Consider the following 16812-nt stretch of genomic DNA (forward strand, 5'->3'; position numbering starts at 1 on the left):
TTCCCAGGGAATGAGTTAATGGAGACAGACGTCGGAAGAGTCATGGCTTTATTGCTGGGTTTCAGGGAAGGGGCTCAGATGCGCCCAATCTCCTTCAGTTTGGCCACCAGGTCCTCTGTGGTCTCCACCTTGACACCGGCTGTGCGCTGGGGCGGGTCTTCCACGCTAATCACGGAGAGCTTGGAGGTCAGGTCCACGCCCAGGTCCCCTGCCTTAATCACCTCGATCTTCTTCTTCTTGGCTTTCTGCGCTCGGGAGGCCACAATTTCACAGGGCTGCCCCAGCCCCTGCCCACCCTCTTGCAGCCCCTTTCCATGCGAGCCACACCTGCAGAACCACTCCCATTGGCTGAACCCTTTTGGATCTGCCCACTGGCCAGGGTACATGTGACCTCTTACAGGGCCACACTTGGTGTGGACAATTCCTGCTGGCTGGGGTGCCCTGGGGAGCCCTCCTATTGTGGAAGCCCCCCTTTAGTTAACCACCGTGGGAAGTCCTTCACTGGCTGGAAAGGGCTGGAAAAGTCATCCTTTGGCAATAATAACTCAATGGACCTTTGGCCAAGATGACCAATTGTACTCTCCTTGTTGGGATGACTCAGTGAACCCTCCCTGTTACATGAAATGACCTACTAAACACTCCCTATTGGCTGGGATGACACATTAAAATTCTATTGGCTGAGATGACTCACTGAACCTTCCCTAGTGGCTGGGATGACACATTGATACCTTCCTATTGGCTGAGATAACTCACTGAACTCACCCATTGGCTATGATGACTCAATGAACTTTCCTTGTTGGATAAATGACAAACTGAATGCTCCTTATGACTTGAAATGACATGCTAAATTCTCCTGTTTGGCTGAGAAAACACAATGAACTCTCCCTATTGGCTGAGATGGTTCACTGAACGTACCCTATTGGCTGAGATGGCCCATGATGTTCTCCATATTGTCTGAGACAACACACTAAACCCTCCCTATTGGCTGAGATGATACACTGAACTCTTCCTATTGGCTGAGATGACAGAATGAACCCATGCTAGAATCTAGATGAACAGTGATTTCACCATGTTTGCCAAGAGACCCCATGAACTCTTCCTAGTTAGGCCTAGATGGCCTAAATGATTCTTTCCTGTTGGTAATGATTACCAGCGGAGCCCTCCCTGATGAACCAAGATGATCTAATTGGCTAAGATTACACAATCAACTTTTCCCATATGTTGGAATGACGGGTAACCCTTCCTATTGGCCAGTGAAGCCTTTCTGTTGGCTGAGGTGACCAGAAAACCTGCCCCATTCACCAAAACAGTACCCTCTCCCGGAACTCTCACTATTGGCAGAAATGATTCAGTGAACCCTCTGTCTAAGGGCAGGAATCCCTTAGAAGAAATGGAGTAGCCATCATGGTCAACAAAGAAATGCAGTACTTGGATGCAATCTCAAAAATGACAGAATGATCTCTGTTCGTTTCCAAGGCAAACCATTCAATATCACAGTAATCTAAGTCTATGCCCCAACCAGTAATGCTGAAGAAGCTGAAGTTGAATGGTTCTATGAAGACCTACAAGACCTTTTAGAACTAACACCCAAAAAATATGTCCTTTTCATTACAGGGGACTGGAATGCAAAAGTAGGAAGTCAAGAAACACCTGGAGTTTCAAACTCCAAACTTCAAACAGGCAAATTTGGCCTTGGAATACGGAATGAAGCAGGGCAAAGGCTAATAGAGTTTTGCCAAGAGAACACACTGGTCACAGCAAACACCCTCTTCCAACAACACAAGAGAAGACTCTACACATGGACATCACCAGATGGTCAATACCGAAATCAGATTGATTCTATTCTTTGCAGCCAAAGATGGAGAAGCTCTATACAGTCAGCAAAAACAAGACTGGGAGCTGACTGTGGCTCAGATCATGAACTCCTTATTGCCAAATTCAGACTTAAATTGAAGAAAGTAGGGAAAACCACTAGACCATTCAGGTATGACCTAAATCAAATCCCTTATGATTATACAGTGGAAGTGAGAAATAGATTTAAGGGCCTAGATCTGATAGATAGAGTGCCTGATGAACTATGGAATGAGGTTTGTGACATTGTACAGGACACAGGGATCAAGACCATTCCCGTGGAAAAGAAATGCAAAAAAGCAAAATGGCTATCTGGGGATGCCTTGCAAATGGCTGTGAAAAGAAGAGAAGCGAAAAGCAAAGGAGCAAAGTAAAGATATAAGCATCTGAATGCAGAGTTCCAAAGAATAGCAAGAGATAAGAAAGCCTTCCTCAGGGATCAATGCAAAGAAATAGGGGAAAACAACAGAATGGGAAAGACTAGAGATCTCTTCAAGAAAATTAGAGATACCAAGGGAACATTTCATGGAAAGATGGGCTCGATAAAGGACAGAAATGGTATGAACCTAACAGAAGCAGAAGATATTAAGAAGAGGTGGCAAGAATACACAGAACTATACAAAAAAGATCTTCACAACCCAGATAATCACGATGGTGTGATCACTTACCTAGAGCCAGACATCCTGGAATGTGAAGTCAAGTGGGCCTTAGAAAGCATCACTACGAACAAAGCTAGTGGAGGTGATGGAATTCCAGTTGAGCTATTTCAAATCCTGAAAGATGATGCTGTGAAAGGGCTGCACTCAATATGCCAGCAAATTTGGAAAACTCAGCAGTGGCCACAGGACTGGAAAAGGTCAGTTTTCATTCCAATCCCAAAGAAAGGCAATGCCAAAGAATGCTCAAGCTACCGCACAGTTGCACTCATCTCACACGCTAGTAAAGTAATGCTCAAAATTCTCCAAGCCAGGCTCCAGCAATACGTGAACCGTGAACTTCCAGATGTTCAAGCTGGTTTTAGAAAAGGCAGAGGAACCAGAGATCAAATTGCCAACATCCACTGGATCATGGAAAAAGCAAGAGAGTTCCAGAAAAACATCTACTTTTGCTTTATTGACTAGACCAAAGCCTTTGACTGTGTGGATCACAATAAACTGTGGAAAATTCTGAAAGAGATGGGAATACCAGACCACCTGACCTGCCTCTTGAGAAACCTGTATACAGGTCAGGAAGCAACAGTTAGAACTGGACATGGAACAACAGATTGGTTCCAAATCAGGAAAGGAGTGTCTCAAGGCTGTATATTGTCACCCTGCTTATTTAACTTCTATGCAGAGTACATCATGAGAAACGCTGGGCTGGAAGAAGCACAAGCTGGAATCAAGATTGCAGAGACATTACTTTGCCAACAAAGGTCCGTCTACTCAAGGCTATGGTTTTTTCAGTGGTCATGTATGGATGTGAGAGTTGGACTGTGAAGAAAGCTGAGAGCCGAAGAATTGATGCTTTTGAACTGTGGTGTTGGAGAAGACTCTTGAGAGTCCCTTGGACTGCAAGGAGATCCAACCAGTCCATTCTAAAGGAGATCAGTCCTCGGTGTTCTTTGGAAGGAATGATGCTAAAGCTGAAACTCCAGTACTTTGGCCACCTCATGTGAAGAGTTGACTCACTGGAAAAGACTCTGATGCTGGGAGGGATTGGGGGCAGGAGGAAGAGGGGACAACAGAGGATGAGATGGCTGGATGGCATCACCGACTCGATGGACATGAGTTTGAGTGAACTCTGGGAGTTGGTGATGGAGAGGGAGGCCTGGCGTGCTGCAATTCATGGGGTCGCAAAGAGTCGGACACCTCAGCAACTGAACTGCACTGAACTGAACCCTCTGTCAGCCAGACTCACCAGGTGGCCCCTTCCTTTGGAGACATCCCTTGGGTCTGCTCTCCTCCCACCTGACCACCAGTAAGGCATTGGGGCCTGCAGCACCCGCCCCTTCCCAGCCCCTCAGTGGCCCCTCTGCCAAGTACTCACCATGATGTTGGGCAACGTTGCATAGCGGGGCTCATTGAGCCGCAGGTCAGCGGTCACCACAGCAGGCAGCTTCAGGCGCAGAGTCTCCAGGCCCCCATCAATCTCCCGTTCCACTTTGATCTTGTCCCCTTCCAGTGTCACCTGGGAGGCGAATGTGCCCTGGGGAGGGACAGCATGGGGGGACATGGGAGATTAACTAAGGAAGTCCCAGAGGGATCTCAAAAATCCAGGGGAGGGTGTCTTTCTTGGGACTCAGGATATATAGTTCCTAATATCCTAAACCTACCCACTGGATCTCCCTTTCTTAATGATAATGAACACGTGTTGAGTATGGGACACTGTTCCAAGTGATTGAAATGTACCAAGTCACCATATCCTCCTAGGAACTCTATGAGGGAAGTGCTATTATCCCACTTTACAGATGAGGAAAACTGAGGCAGAGAGAGGCTCAAAAAGATGTCCAGGCTGGTTCAAGGCTCGTGTCATGGTTCATTTACCCAACTTTCTGTCCCCAAGAGCTCCTTTGAGGCCTCTTGACAACAGAACCTCAAGTGTACCTGGATCCTCAAAACATCGTCTGGGGCCCCACCTTCTTCATATAGTGCCCACCCTCTGGCCCAAGGCTCTTGGGTCCTTCAGTCCTGAATCAGCATTTCCAGATGTGACCTACACCCTCTGTCTAAGCAATCTGTTCTCTCTATTGTGTCACTTATTCACTGGACACATCTTTCAGGTCTCACCCGGAATGCCCCATAAGCCTGCTCTTGGATATACACTGTGAACACAACTGATAAGGTTCCAGCTTTGGGGCATTTATCCCACAGTGAAGACCTCCAATAAGCAAGTAAATGCACAGTGGCCACTGGCCACAGGTGGCTTCCGAGCCCGTGAAATGTGGTTAGTTCCACTGAGGTGTGGATGGAATTTTTCATTTTATTTCGTTAATTTAGATTTTAAAACCAATAAGCAAGATCCATTATCATAACTGTGGGGATGGTTTCACGGGTGTGTAATATATTTGTAACACGTATCAAAGTGCACTTAACTATACACTTTATGTATGTGCAGGATATTTGATGGTTATTTAAGCCTGTTTGGAACAACTTGGGCATATGAATCTACTTTTTCAACAATGAGTTTTAGGAATCTAAATATTTCTGATAGAAACTGAGCATCTGAATTGAAATACTCTGTAAAAATAAAATACACATTGGATTTCAAAAACCTCATACCAAAAACCAAAAGAATGTAAAATAGCCCAATATTTTTTCTCTGTGACATGTTAAAATAATATTTTTGATATATTATGTGAACTAAAATAAGATTGAAATAAATTTGGCCTTTTTTACTTTTTGAAAGTGGCTGTGAAAAATTTTAAATGACTCCTGTCATTTGCATTTCAGTTAGGCAGGAATGGGGCTCATGGGGTTGGAGAGGGGACGTATTTCATAGACTGTGGGCAAGGTAGGCCTCTCTGAAGAGGTGAAACCTGAGGAGAAACCTGGAGGTAAGTGAAAAGCCTTGAGGTGATCTGAGAGAACCCTGTTCCAGGCTGAGGGAATAGCAGGTGCAAAGGCCCTGGGGCAGGGCTGAGCTGGGTGTGGCTGAGGGGCAGCAGGATGGGGAAGGGGCACGTGAAGGCCCAGAGGAGGCCTGGAGTCTTGCATATGCGACCCCACTTCTGCCCACTGGAGCAGGCGTCCAGCTTCACACGTGCCTCCCTCCAGAAGGGCAGAGATTGGGTGGCTGTGTTCTGAGCACCCAGGCCTGGCCTTCAGCAGATGGTCCCCACTCTGGCCTCACCTGTGGCCAGTCCAGAAATCCAGCTGTCATCTGCCCTGTTTGGTTACAATCATCATCGATGGCCTGAGTGGAGAAGAGAGAAGATTGTACAATGATGGGGTTTCTCAGGTACCATTTGGGCTTTTGTTCTAGAAAGGAGGCTGGCAGACGTTTCTATAACAGGCCAGGTAAAAAATAAAAACACTCTTACGATCACTCAGCTTTGCTCCTATAGAGGACAAGCAGGCATAGACAATAGGTGTCTACATAAACAAATGTGGTAGCATTTCAGTAAAACTTTATTTATAAAATCAGTGGTGGCCATGGACCAATTTGCTGACTCCTGGTCCACAATGCTCCCGTCCCCTCACTTAGGCCCCGAGAGAGGCAGTCACTTTTTGAGGAGCACATGAGGGGCCCTGGTATGTCTTTGCCCCTTCTCTAATATTCCAGCGATGTCACTCTAGGCATACCCGTTCTGGTCACACAGAGCAACCACATGGATGGCATCTGGGCCAGTGGGAACGCTTTATCTCTGACCCCAGTGATTAATTCAAGGATGGGCACGTGACTCCAGCTGGACCAATGAAGAGTCAGCTCTGAAAGTTTTGCTGGAGTCCTTGTGATAGAGGTTCCTGTCTTTCTGCTGGGGCTCTCAGGCTGCTGGGATGTGAGCCTGGAGCTACAGAGAGTAAAGCCAACACAGAGTTACCGACGGTATAGCATGTGGGTCAAGCTGTGCCTGAAGCTTCCTTACATGAACTAATAAATTTGCTTTTTGGCTTCAGCCAGTTTGAATCATGATTCTGCCACCTACCTGCTTTCCCAGCAGCACCAGGTCCACCTTCTCCTTCTCTGCCAGCTTGGCCAGGACCCGAGCCACCTGCAGGGGACCCAGGTGATTCGCTTCTGCAGCAGGCACCTCCACGTGGATGCCCCGGTCTGCACCCATGGCCAGAGCGGTGCGGATTGTCTCCTGCCGGGCAAAGAAGGGGCTTGACTTGGCTTCTAGCCTGAGGGGGACCCAGGAGCACAGGCCCCCAGCCCCTCCTCCCTCAGACCCAGGGGTCCAGCCCCCGGCCCCTCCTCCCTCTGACGCAGGATGTGGGGCCCCAGCCCCTCCGCAGGCCCAGAGCACCTGGCACTGGGCAGGCCCACAGCTGACGGCAATGATTTCCTTCACCAACTTCTTCTCCTTGAGTCGCACGGCCTCCTCCACGGCGATCTCACAGAAGGGGTTCATGGAATGCTTCACGCCATCCGTGACCACACCCGTCTTGTCGGGCTTCACCCGGATCTGCTCAGCCAGGAGGAGAAGGGGCAAAGTCAGCAGGTAAGGAGGCAGGGGCTGAGACACCAAGCTCTACCCAGGCTGGATGGGGACCTCGTGTGTGTGTGCTAAGTCGCTTCGGTCTTGTCCAACTCTTTTCGACCCTATGGCCTGTAGCCCGCCAGGCTCCTTTGTCCGTGGGATTCTCCAGGCAAGAATACTGGAGGGGGCTGCCATTTCCTTCTCCAGGGGATCTTCCCAATCCAGGGATTGAACCTGTGTCTCCTGCTTGGCAGGCGGATTCTTTACCCTGAGCCACCAGCGAAGGCCCCGAATGGAAGTAACTGTCCCACAGTCACATGGTCAGTCGGCAGTGCTCTGGGCCCCAAGCACTCTAGTCTCCTTCGGTACCACCTGACAATCCTAGAGGAGGAGTCAGGGAGCTATAAGACAGGATGAGGGGGGCCCCACCCAGTCTGATGTTGGAGGCTATCAGAGGAGGATTCCCTGAGGCAGTGGCAGTTAAGCTGAACCTGAAAGGGAACTGGCATTGAGGAGGTAAAGTGTGTGGGAAAGTGTCAGGGGTGGGGGGAGCAAGTGCAAAGGCCCTGGGGTTTGAGGAGTCCCAGGGGGCTGGTTCAGCCAGGGGAACGCAGTGTGCTGTTGCAGAGGCTGGCAAGGGCTGGACTGGTGTGATCCTCAAGATGCCCACATCCTAACCCTTGGAAACTGTGACTGTCGCCTGCATGGTGACTGTAGCCTACGTAGTAAAAGGGACTTATGCAAAAGTGCTTACATTCAGGATTCTGAGAGAGGTTACCTGGGATGAACCAGGTGGGCCCAAACGAGTCACAACGTTCCTTATAAGTGAAAGAGGGAGGGAAGAGAGTGTCAGGGTCCAAGAGAGAGACTGAAAATGCTACACTGCTGACTGAAGACAGAGGAAGGGGCCACAAGCCAAGGGATGCAGGGGGCCTCCAGGAGCTGGCAAAGCCAAGAGACAGATTCTCTCCTGGAGCCTCTGGAAGACACACAGCCCTGCTGACACCTTGAAATTAATCCAGTAGACTCACTGCAGACATCTGACCTCCAGAACTGGAAGAGAAGGAATCTGGGTTGTTGGGAGTCACACAAGTTTATGGTAACTAGTTTCAGAAGCAACAGGAAAGTAATACGACTGTCCAGGGCCCAGCAGGTAGAAGGGCCTTGATCCAAAGAACAGCATAAAGAGGTGAGTGCATCCAACTTGAGTTTGCACAAGGTCATTCTGGATCCTTGGTGGAGAAAACTGGAAAAATGGCAAGAGCAGAAGTGGGGACTGCGTGGCTGTCGGTCACTGAAATCTGAAATGACTGCTTTGGACAGCCGTGACAGTGGTGATGGGGAACTGGATGGACTGGAGGTCTTTGGAGGTGAAACTGACGGGGTGCTGGGGTTGGGGAGGGGGAGCGGTTAGAGGGAAGAGTCGAGTGGACTCTTGGGTTTCCAGTGGGTACATTAGCACAGAGAGGGGGACGCTGAATTGGGCTCCAGCCTGAGAGAGAGATGCCCAGAGGAGCTTGGCTTGGGAGCCGACATAACCTGGCTCAGGACCTCCCTCTCTTTTCCTTGAACAGAGCAGATCCAGGGTGACAGCATGGCCCAGCGGGGGACACTGGGATTCTCTCTCTTACTATTTCCCTGCACCGGTTTCTCTGGGCCTGGGGGGTGGGGGAGATGTGGCTGTTCCTCCCATCCACAGGACAGAACTGAGATGGGAGTGTGGGATTTGGGGAGGGGTCTCCCAGTCTGCCTGTGCCTCAGGGACTGGTAACATTAAAAGGAGGAGGGGGAGAAAGAGAAAAAGAACAACCCTATCCCAGTTCTGGAAAAGTCATCTTGGCACCAACAATAGGGCACAGACTCTAGAACTTACTCAATTAACTTTACAGAAAAAGCCATGGAGCAAACACGAGTCCATGTTTTGCTTTTCTTTTCCTACTAGAACCTCTACAGGGTGGATCACACAGGATTTCCCCAGACATACCCTTGGCTCCATCCCTCACCTCCTTCTGCCTTCCCTGGCCTCTTCCTCAAACTGCAATCCTCTCAACTCTGTCTCATCTTTCTCTGTCTCTTTCCATCACAATGCCCAACCATCTGCCACATGACATATGTCAGAACTGTCTTCTCCCCAGCAAAATGTGGGAACTCCACGAAGACAGGAATTTATGTGCGTTTTGGTCATGACCATATCCCCTGGGCCTAGCACAGTGCCTGGCACGTGGTGGGTGCATTGTAAGTATTTGTCGGATGACTAAATGACAGCCTGCTCACAAGGGCACCTGTCCGCTGATCAGTCACTTACTAAACAGCATGGAAACTAAAACACCAAAGCCCTTTCTTTCATTAAAAAAAAACAAACAAAATTCAACATAGGAGCCTCCCCTTTATAAACAGGAAAGTGGCCCCCCTAATCAGTACAAGGCCTCACTGGGGGCAGTCAGCGGAGGCCAAGGGAGCGTCCCAGCCTGTTCCAGCCCTGGCAGGACGCCCAGCCACGGACTCCTGACTCCCAGGGAGAAAGAGATGAGTTCTCTGGTAGCGAGGACCCGTGCCAGCTCATCTCCAGGGAAGACCTTTGAAGCTTGAGTTGTTTCCAGGCTTCAGAAACACAGCTTACTTAAATTACTTAAGTCAGGAAACAATGGTTGGCCTGCAAACTCAGTATGGTCTTTTTTTGAATAAAGATGTTTTTATAAATTGAGGGAGATGATTCAATGAAGCTTCCAGGCTTTCTTTTTAAGGTGCAACAAATTAACCCTCAACAGAAACAGGCAGGGAAAGCCTCCAAGGGCTTTATAAGCCTTAACTCGTTTAACTATCCAAAGAACGCAGGAGGCTGGTTACTGCCACTGCCATCCCCACTTGCTAGATGGGGCAACCAAAGCACAGAGAGGCGGAGCAGGTGACCACGGAAGGCCTCAGAGGCTAGGTGACGCTGAGTTGAGTCTGGACAGAAGTGAGGAAGCGATGCTGGAAACACAGAGTTGGGTCAGGCCTTGCACACGCCCCGCCACCCCCCTCCCCCCGCAAAAGCTGCCAATCTGGGGGCAGGGGGTGGACATCTGGGCAAACAGAGGATCTTAATTAATCCAGTGTGGGAAGGGCTGAGACCAAGCCCAAGGGGCTGCGGGAGGGCCCAAGGACACATCAGAGTAGCCTAAAGGGATGAGGCGGTGGGGGAGGGGGATTTCCGGGAGGTGGTGACGTCATAGAATCCCTTAGCCCTATTGCAATCCATGAGATGGGAATCAGGCAGGACAAGGGAGGGATAAGAAGCAGAGGTGGGAGGGTGGAGCTGGAAAGGCACCCAAGCAGAAGGCACAGCGGGGGAAAAGGCACAAGGCAAGCAGCAGTCTGGTCTGTTGGGAAAGTCTGAGCAGCTTGGAGCTGCAGAGGCACCGAGGAGGGGTGATGGAAGGCCAGGGAGCCAGGGCTGGACCACAGAGAGGCCTGAGCACCAGGCTGAGGGACTGGGACTTTGTCCTGCGGGAGCTGGGGAAAAACAGGATGATGGTGGGGGCACAGGGTCAGCCCTGGGTGTAGGAAGCCCCCTCCAACTCCAAGGCTGGGAAGGGATGAACTGGAAGGGAGAGACTGGGGAACTGGGGAGGAGACGACACTGAGGGTTCAGGTAGAAGAGGAGGCCTGAACCGCTGGAGAAGAGGGAGCAGGGCAGAGAGATGGAGAGGGCAGAAGGCACTGGGCTGAGAAATGACAGGCTGCGGAGGTGAAGGAAGGAAGCTGGGGTGGTGCTCCAGGTTTGGCCCGGTGCTTAAGGAGCTGGCACTGTTTGAATCACTTTTTTTCTGAACTAGTAACAGTAACAAACACATCCAGGGAGACACCCTGGGGCACTGTGGGAGGGGCAAGCAGCACCAACACTTCCGGAAAAGGACAGGAATTCATATAAGGAGGAATTCACACTTCCGCATTCGGCACAAACACCAGAGGCCCCCATGTGTCAGGTCCTGTGCTGGGCAATGCTGGGACCTAAGAAAACATTAGTCACTCAGTCGTGTCCGACTCTTTGCAACCGCATGGACTGTAGCCTGCCAGGCTCCTCTGTCCATGGAATTCTCCAGGCAAGAATACTGGAGAGGTAGCCATTCCCTTCTCCAGGGGATCTTCCCAACTCAGGGATCGAAAACGGGTCTGTAGCACTGCAGACAGATTCTTCACCGCATGAGCCGCCAGGGAAGCCCAAGCTGAAACCTAGAGCTGAGTCAAATGTGAGCCTGTCTGATTGGTGAGACAGGCATCTCAGGCCAGGGTCTAGGACTAGCACTGAGGAAGGCTATGGGAGCCCAAAGGGACAGTCAGAGGGGAGAGGACACCAGGAGAACTGGGTTGTAGGACCCCAAAACAAGCTTGCCCCCCAAATGTTGGAGGCAACTCCCCTGTCACATGGTGCCAGAGCTGTTATTAGGCCAAATGGCTGTCAGGTAGAAATGAGAGGAGGCCCTGGCTACCTTTTGATCCTGACTGCTGCTGCCCTGACGGGTGATCCGACAACCAACAGAACCTCCAAGGGCCTCAGTGTCCTTACCTGTCCAATGGGATTCATATCTAGATGGTATTGAAAGGACTGAATCAATTCATCTCTGTCAAGAACTAAGAACCCTGTCTAGTGCATAGCAAGGACCCACTTAACATGAGCTGTCAACAATCAATGAGGTTTTCATGTGCGGACAGGCTTCCAGGCCCTGTGTTGGGCAATGCTGGGGACACAGAGGTGTACTCAGGTGTACTGACAGGGGTGGGGAGGTGGGGACAGACATGGACGGACAGTCACTGCCTTCAGTCTGGTTCAAGCCAACTATTGAGACAAAGTGGCTTTTGTCTGAGGGAGTCTGTCTGATTTACCTCTGTCCAGACCAGCTTCCCTGCGGACAAGCCCGGTCCTCAGGGACCCTGCCCTCCACCCCATCTCGTGGAGGCTGTAAGCTATTTCCATCAGCTCGTCAGATTGGCTTTCATCTTTAGCAAACCTTTCTCCTTCCGAGCTAGAGCCTCCTCGCTCGCCCTGGGGCTGGATAGCTTCTGGGTTCCCAGAGGACTTCCATTATAGCACATTGCCTGTGCCCAACAGTCCTTTGAGTGTGCAACGCAGCCGAGTGAGTGAAATCCTGGTTCGTGTTCAAAGGCACTAATTGGGGTGAGGAGTCAGCGGGACCTGGCTAGGAATCCCGGCTCAGCCCCTTCTCAGCCGAGTGGCCTCTCTGTGACTCGGTTTCTTCGTGCGTTAGAGGCCACGGCTCTTCCAGCAGGTAAGAAACAGAGACGTTAACTCGGCCCACACGCAGTTCTCAAGACACTGAGTATAGAACTGGCGGAAGGGGGACGGAGTCATGACCCCAGAAAGGCTGGCTTTAAATGAACCAGGACGGGAACCTCAGAACCTCTCCGTTCGGTGATCTCCGCCCTCAGATGTGACTCGGACGTTTGGGAGAGCGGCAGACACGAGAGGTACCAGAAGACCCTTATACGGTGGGCGCTCGTGACCCCGGAAGTACACGACCGCAGGGTTCAGGGAGGAGGGAGAGGAGAGGGGAGCCGGTCACCTTCACTGCGAAGTCGATGACCCTCTTGACAGCCACGAGCGCGCGCAGCTCCGCCATCTTCCTGCCGCGGCGACCCGCCGGGTCCGAACTCACCTTCTGCTTCCCTGACCGCTCGCCCCGCCCCCCTGCCCTCCTCTGCGCCTGCGCCCCGCGCCGCCAGTCAGCCAACCGCTGCGGCGCCCGCCTCCCCGCCCCGACAGAGGACCAATCGGGAGGCCGGGAGGCAGAGTCACCAGCAGACGCGGGCCAGTGGGAAGCGGCCCCTGAGGAGGGAGGCGGAACCTGGAGAAGAAGGGACAGGAGCTTTGGGAAGGGGGCGTGGCCGGGAACTGGGGGAAAGGTCTTGCAGGGGCGGGACGCATCCCAAACTTTTTTTCCCCGAAGCCTTCGGGGGTCGGTCCCCTCCCCGAGATCCCCACCTCTTACTCTCCCTCTCGAGAGTGGTGAGAGCGGAAGTGCTTGTGTCTCCGAGCTCTGAGTCCGCAGGCCCCTCCGTTCTCGCCACGCTCGTATTCCTCATCCCCTGCACGATCGCACCTCTGCGTACCCTCCGGTCCGTCCTCCCCCTCCTCCGCCTCCACTTTCCCCGCAAGTCTGCGTCCCTACCTCCTCTCCACGCGCCCCCTTGTCCCCTTCTGATTCCACAAGCTCCGTGTCCCTGTTCTCATCAAAACCCATGTCCTTGGTCCAACCCACATCGGAATCTCTCTGCGTCCCCCATGTCTCCACTTCCCCTGTAGTTTCGCGTCCTTAGTTCCTCCCTGAGCTTCCAAGTACCCCCGTGTGCGCATCCTCGGGTCCCCCAGAAAGTCATGTGAGGCCGGCTGGCAGTGGGAGCCAATCCTTTATTCTGCCCCCAGGCAGCTGCGGTCATAAGCACACGGGGAATCCACTGATGGCATCCGTGCTCTGCATGATCATGTCCGCCAGCAGAAAGCAGAAGCCTGGTGGGAAGGGGAACGGAAGGCGGGTGGAGCAGGGTGGGTCCTGGCGCAGATGACAAGGAGGGCCCCGGGGACTGGGGTTTGGGGTTCCAAGGGCCCAGAGTGGAGGGTGTTAGGAAATCCCTGGGAGGGCAGCTGGGAAGTCTCTGCAAGGAGCGGGGTGGGGCCCTCGGGGAAGTCTCCTCTCCACCCTCTTCCGCTGTCCAGGTTACCCGCGAGAATAGAGAAGGGTAAAGCCAGCCACCCCCAAAAATAGGACCAGGAATAGAAGACATCGTCTTTCCATGCATTCTTCACTGTGTAGACTGTCAGGGCGATCAGCAGAAGCAGGCCTGGGCCCCACCCGGCCGCTAGGTGAGCGTGGCCGGGGGGCACCCAGGCCCCACCCTGACCGCGCCCACCGCCCTGGCCACGCCCTTCTCGCCCACCTTCAGGCCCCCTTCTTCCCGCCCCCGCCCCTGACCCCTCCCCCTCGAAGCCTGTCCTCCGGAGCCCCGCCCCGCTCCTGGGCTTTCTCTTCCAGGCCCACCTTATGCCATCTCACCCGAGATAAAGAATACGGCACACGTGGTCTGACCCCGCGAGTAGCCCTCGCTGCACAGAAGCCGCAGCCCCATCACCAAGCCCATGATGCCGCAACCCGCCGCCAGCACCATGCACGCCCCGGTCACCGCCAGCGTGCCTGGGGAAAGCGGACCGCGTCAACAACCTCTGCTGGCGCCGCTTCTGCCCATCACCCCAACCCGTCGGTTCCGGGCTGGGAGCAGAGTCAGGGGTTTGGATGGGGACTCGGAAGTTACATCATGAGGGGAGGTTAATGTTGCAACTGGGAAGCAGGTCCCAGAGTGGGGGTTCGTGGTGGCCTCGGTCACGGAGGGGCCGAAGTGGAAAGAGCAGGGGGGTGGGGGCGCTGCAGGATGTGGTGTCAGGTGAGGGGGCAGCTGTGGTCAGTGCTGGGGGCTGTCTGTTCACGGGGAGGTGGGGGGACGGGGGCGGGGACGGGGGGCGGGGATCTGAAAGCTGGGCCGCAGGGCCTCACTGTCGCAGGGGATGTTGGAGCAGATGCCCTCGTTACACTCCTGCCAAAGGCCACTGTGGCCCCCGGAGTAGCGGATCCAGTAGTTGGAGGCAGTGGACAGAACGATGAAGGAGTTGGCCAAGAAGCCCAGCATGGTGCCCCCGCTCTGAAGGCTCCGCTTCACCCCCATGCCAGGGGGACTGCTGCCAAGGATCACGCCTGCAAGACTGACCCATGCCCTGCTCAACCCCAGGTCCCTGGGACCCCCTCCTGCATGCCCCTCCATATCCCAGATGACTACTCCTTCACCCCTGCCTGGGGCTTCTACTTCTGGGGACCCCTCTCAGGCCCCACCCAGGCCTAAGACTGACCACCTTCCCCTCAGGCACCACAGCTTAGGAACCTTCCTTCTGTCCAGAGACCTGTGTCCCCTAGTGGGTGTGCCTTCCTAACACCCCACCTCTGTGCACACTCACCTATATGACTCACCCCCAGTTCCCCAGGGTTCTTGGACAGGGCCCAGAGGTGTGAGAGAAGGAAGACTATGTCTCTATGAGGCAGAATTCCAGAACCCCCCCTCTCCTAGCAGCCATTTAAAGAGATAACCACTCACCCAGATATACACACACACACAGGGGCAGCTCTTCTGGCAAAGTGACAGAGTCAGTGTTAGGTGGCAAGTCCGGGGGAGTCTGAGGGCCTTGACACAGTAGCCTGTGTCCTTCTAGAAACTTCCCTTCCCTTGACCCCCATAAGCTCTCCTGGTCCCCAGCTCTTTGTGCCCTCCCAAGCCCCCAGGCAGCCTCCTGCCCCTCCTCCTCCCTCTGCTTCTCCTGGAGAACTCCATTCTGCATCTTCTTACCAGGTGAGCTCCAGGGACGTCTGATGCTTTGAGAGCATCCCAAACCCTATCTCCAGTCTAGGTCCTCATCTGCTTCCAACCATCTCTCAGACCCTGACCCTCAACCACATCCCCACTGAGCTTGGCGTGTGACCATGCTGTGGCTCAGTCCTATCTGACTCTCTGTGACTGTGTGGACTCTAGCCCATCAGGCTCCTCTGTCCGTGGGACTTTCCAGGCAAGAATACTGGAGTGGGTTGCCATTTCCTCCTCCAGGGGATCTTCCCCACCCAGGGATAGAACCAGAGTGTCCTGCATGTCCTGCACTGGCAGGCAGATTTTATTTTATTTTATGTTATTTTTTTTTTACCACTGAGCAACCTGGGAAGCCCCATTGAGCTCAGCATCTTCCACCAAACCAGGGAGGCCCCTGGGATCCCACCCAGTTAGTTGGACCACACCCTTGGGCACTCTCCTTGTCCCCTTCCTGCTCCTTGCCCTACAAAGTCCTTGGGTCCCTGAGTCCAGTTCCTCCTGCCCCCCCTCCGAATCTTTTTTTTAAATAATTTTATTTATTTATTTACTTCTCTGTTGCACTGGGTCTTTGTTGCTGTGCTTAGGCTTTCTCTAGTTGCCGCAAGCAGGGGCTACTCTTTGATGCAGTGTCCTGGCTTCTCATTGCGGTGATTTCTCTTGTAGCAGAGCACAGATTCTAAGCACACGGCTTCAGTAGTTACAGAGTGTAGGCTCAGTAGTTGTGGCTCGTGGGCCCAGTTGCTCCAAAGCACGTAGAATCTTCCTGGACCAGGGATCGAACCTGTGTCCCCTGTATTGGCAGGCGGGTTCCTGTCCACTTCTCCACCAGGGAAGTCCCTCCCCCCGCCCCGAATCTTTCTGGCTCCTCCTTTCCTTCTTGTGCCCTGGCCCCAGTGCAACCTTGTCCTGTCTCATGTCCCTCCTGTTGGATTGCCAGTCTTTTTTCTCTCCCCTTCTGGCCTCCAGATTTGGGGGGAAGGGTGCAGAGTAGGGGGCTTTCTGGCACCCAGACCAGATGCTGTCCCTCCCCTGCTCCACCCTTAGCTCCCCATCACCCTCAAGAGAGTCAACTGTGGGGTTAAAGGTGCTACTTCTCACCCATCCTCATTTCCTGTCACCCCCTCACATTCGACAGTGGACCACAAAGTGCTGTTGCCCATCTTCTGAAAACTCCCAGCCTTTCCATGCCTCCACTTTGGGGTCCCTCTGCCTGCATTACCTTCCCTCGGCCCTGGAGAAGTTCCTAAACACAGTCTCCCCAGAAAGCTCACCCCCACACCCCACCTCTCCCCTAAACACAGCCAGTCCTCCTGCCATACCGGCCCTGGGCTCTGCCTGCCCCCGTGGGACTTGGAGCCCCTGGCAGGCAGGGCCCAGTCTGAGTCACCTCGGCATCCACGGTGGAAGGCGCAGCAGAAAGGATGCGCTCAGGAAAA

The 16812-nt window shown here is 53.1% G+C and overlaps 2 protein-coding genes and 1 long non-coding RNA gene across 3 annotated transcripts; 1 reads left to right on the plus strand and 2 right to left on the minus strand.

Annotated features, from left to right (window-relative positions):
- Positions 1 to 31: 31 nt before the first annotated feature.
- ETFB (electron transfer flavoprotein subunit beta) lies at positions 32 to 12639 on the minus strand. The gene is made up of 6 exons (XM_086354015.1): positions 12538 to 12639; positions 6800 to 6958; positions 6479 to 6637; positions 5683 to 5745; positions 3880 to 4038; positions 32 to 245 (listed from the first exon to the last, which is right to left on the minus strand). The coding sequence occupies exons 1-6, from the start codon at positions 12592 to 12594 to the stop codon at positions 75 to 77; spliced, it is 768 nt and encodes a 255-aa protein (XP_086210141.1). The 5' UTR covers positions 12595 to 12639; the 3' UTR covers positions 32 to 74.
- A 197-nt stretch (positions 12640 to 12836) lies between these two features.
- Positions 12837 to 14174, plus strand: LOC147354369 (uncharacterized). Its single transcript, XR_015146384.1, has 4 exons — positions 12837 to 13090; positions 13398 to 13484; positions 13689 to 13835; positions 14005 to 14174. It is a non-coding gene; the product is annotated as an uncharacterized LOC147354369 (long non-coding RNA).
- On the minus strand, positions 13363 to 14923 carry CLDND2 (claudin domain containing 2). Its single transcript, XM_086354072.1, has 4 exons — positions 14521 to 14923; positions 14026 to 14163; positions 13694 to 13813; positions 13363 to 13481 (listed from the first exon to the last, which is right to left on the minus strand). The coding sequence occupies exons 1-4, from the start codon at positions 14783 to 14785 to the stop codon at positions 13408 to 13410; spliced, it is 597 nt and encodes a 198-aa protein (XP_086210198.1). The 5' UTR covers positions 14786 to 14923; the 3' UTR covers positions 13363 to 13407.
- Between the last annotated feature and the right edge of the window lie 1889 nt (positions 14924 to 16812).

The sequence above is a fragment of the Bos grunniens genome, chromosome 18, assembly GCF_055505025.1.
Source record: "Bos grunniens cultivar Pamir isolate PY7600 chromosome 18, Bosgru_T2T1.0, whole genome shotgun sequence".
NCBI classification, from domain to species: domain Eukaryota; kingdom Metazoa; phylum Chordata; class Mammalia; order Artiodactyla; family Bovidae; genus Bos; species Bos grunniens.

Coding starts and splice junctions, on each gene's coding strand:
- ETFB (XM_086354015.1), bottom strand. CDS start 12,594: ATGGCGGAGCTGCGCGCGCTCGTGGCTGTCAAGAGGGTCATCGACTTC. Junction 6,959..12,537: donor TCATCGACTTCGCAGTGAAG/GTGACCGGCTCC, acceptor CTGGCTGAGCAG/ATCCGGGTGAAGCCCGACAA. Junction 5,746..6,478: donor TGGTGCTGCTGGGAAAGCAG/GTAGGTGGCAGA, acceptor TTCTCCACTCAG/GCCATCGATGATGATTGTAA.
- CLDND2 (XM_086354072.1), bottom strand. CDS start 14,785: ATGGAGGGGCATGCAGGAGGGGGTCCCAGGGACCTGGGGTTGAGCAGG. Junction 13,814..14,025: donor TGCCGTATTCTTTATCTCGG/GTGAGATGGCAT, acceptor GGTGGGGCCCAG/GCCTGCTTCTGCTGATCGCC. Junction 13,482..13,693: donor ACCCTTCTCTATTCTCGCGG/GTAACCTGGACA, acceptor CCTTCCCACCAG/GCTTCTGCTTTCTGCTGGCG.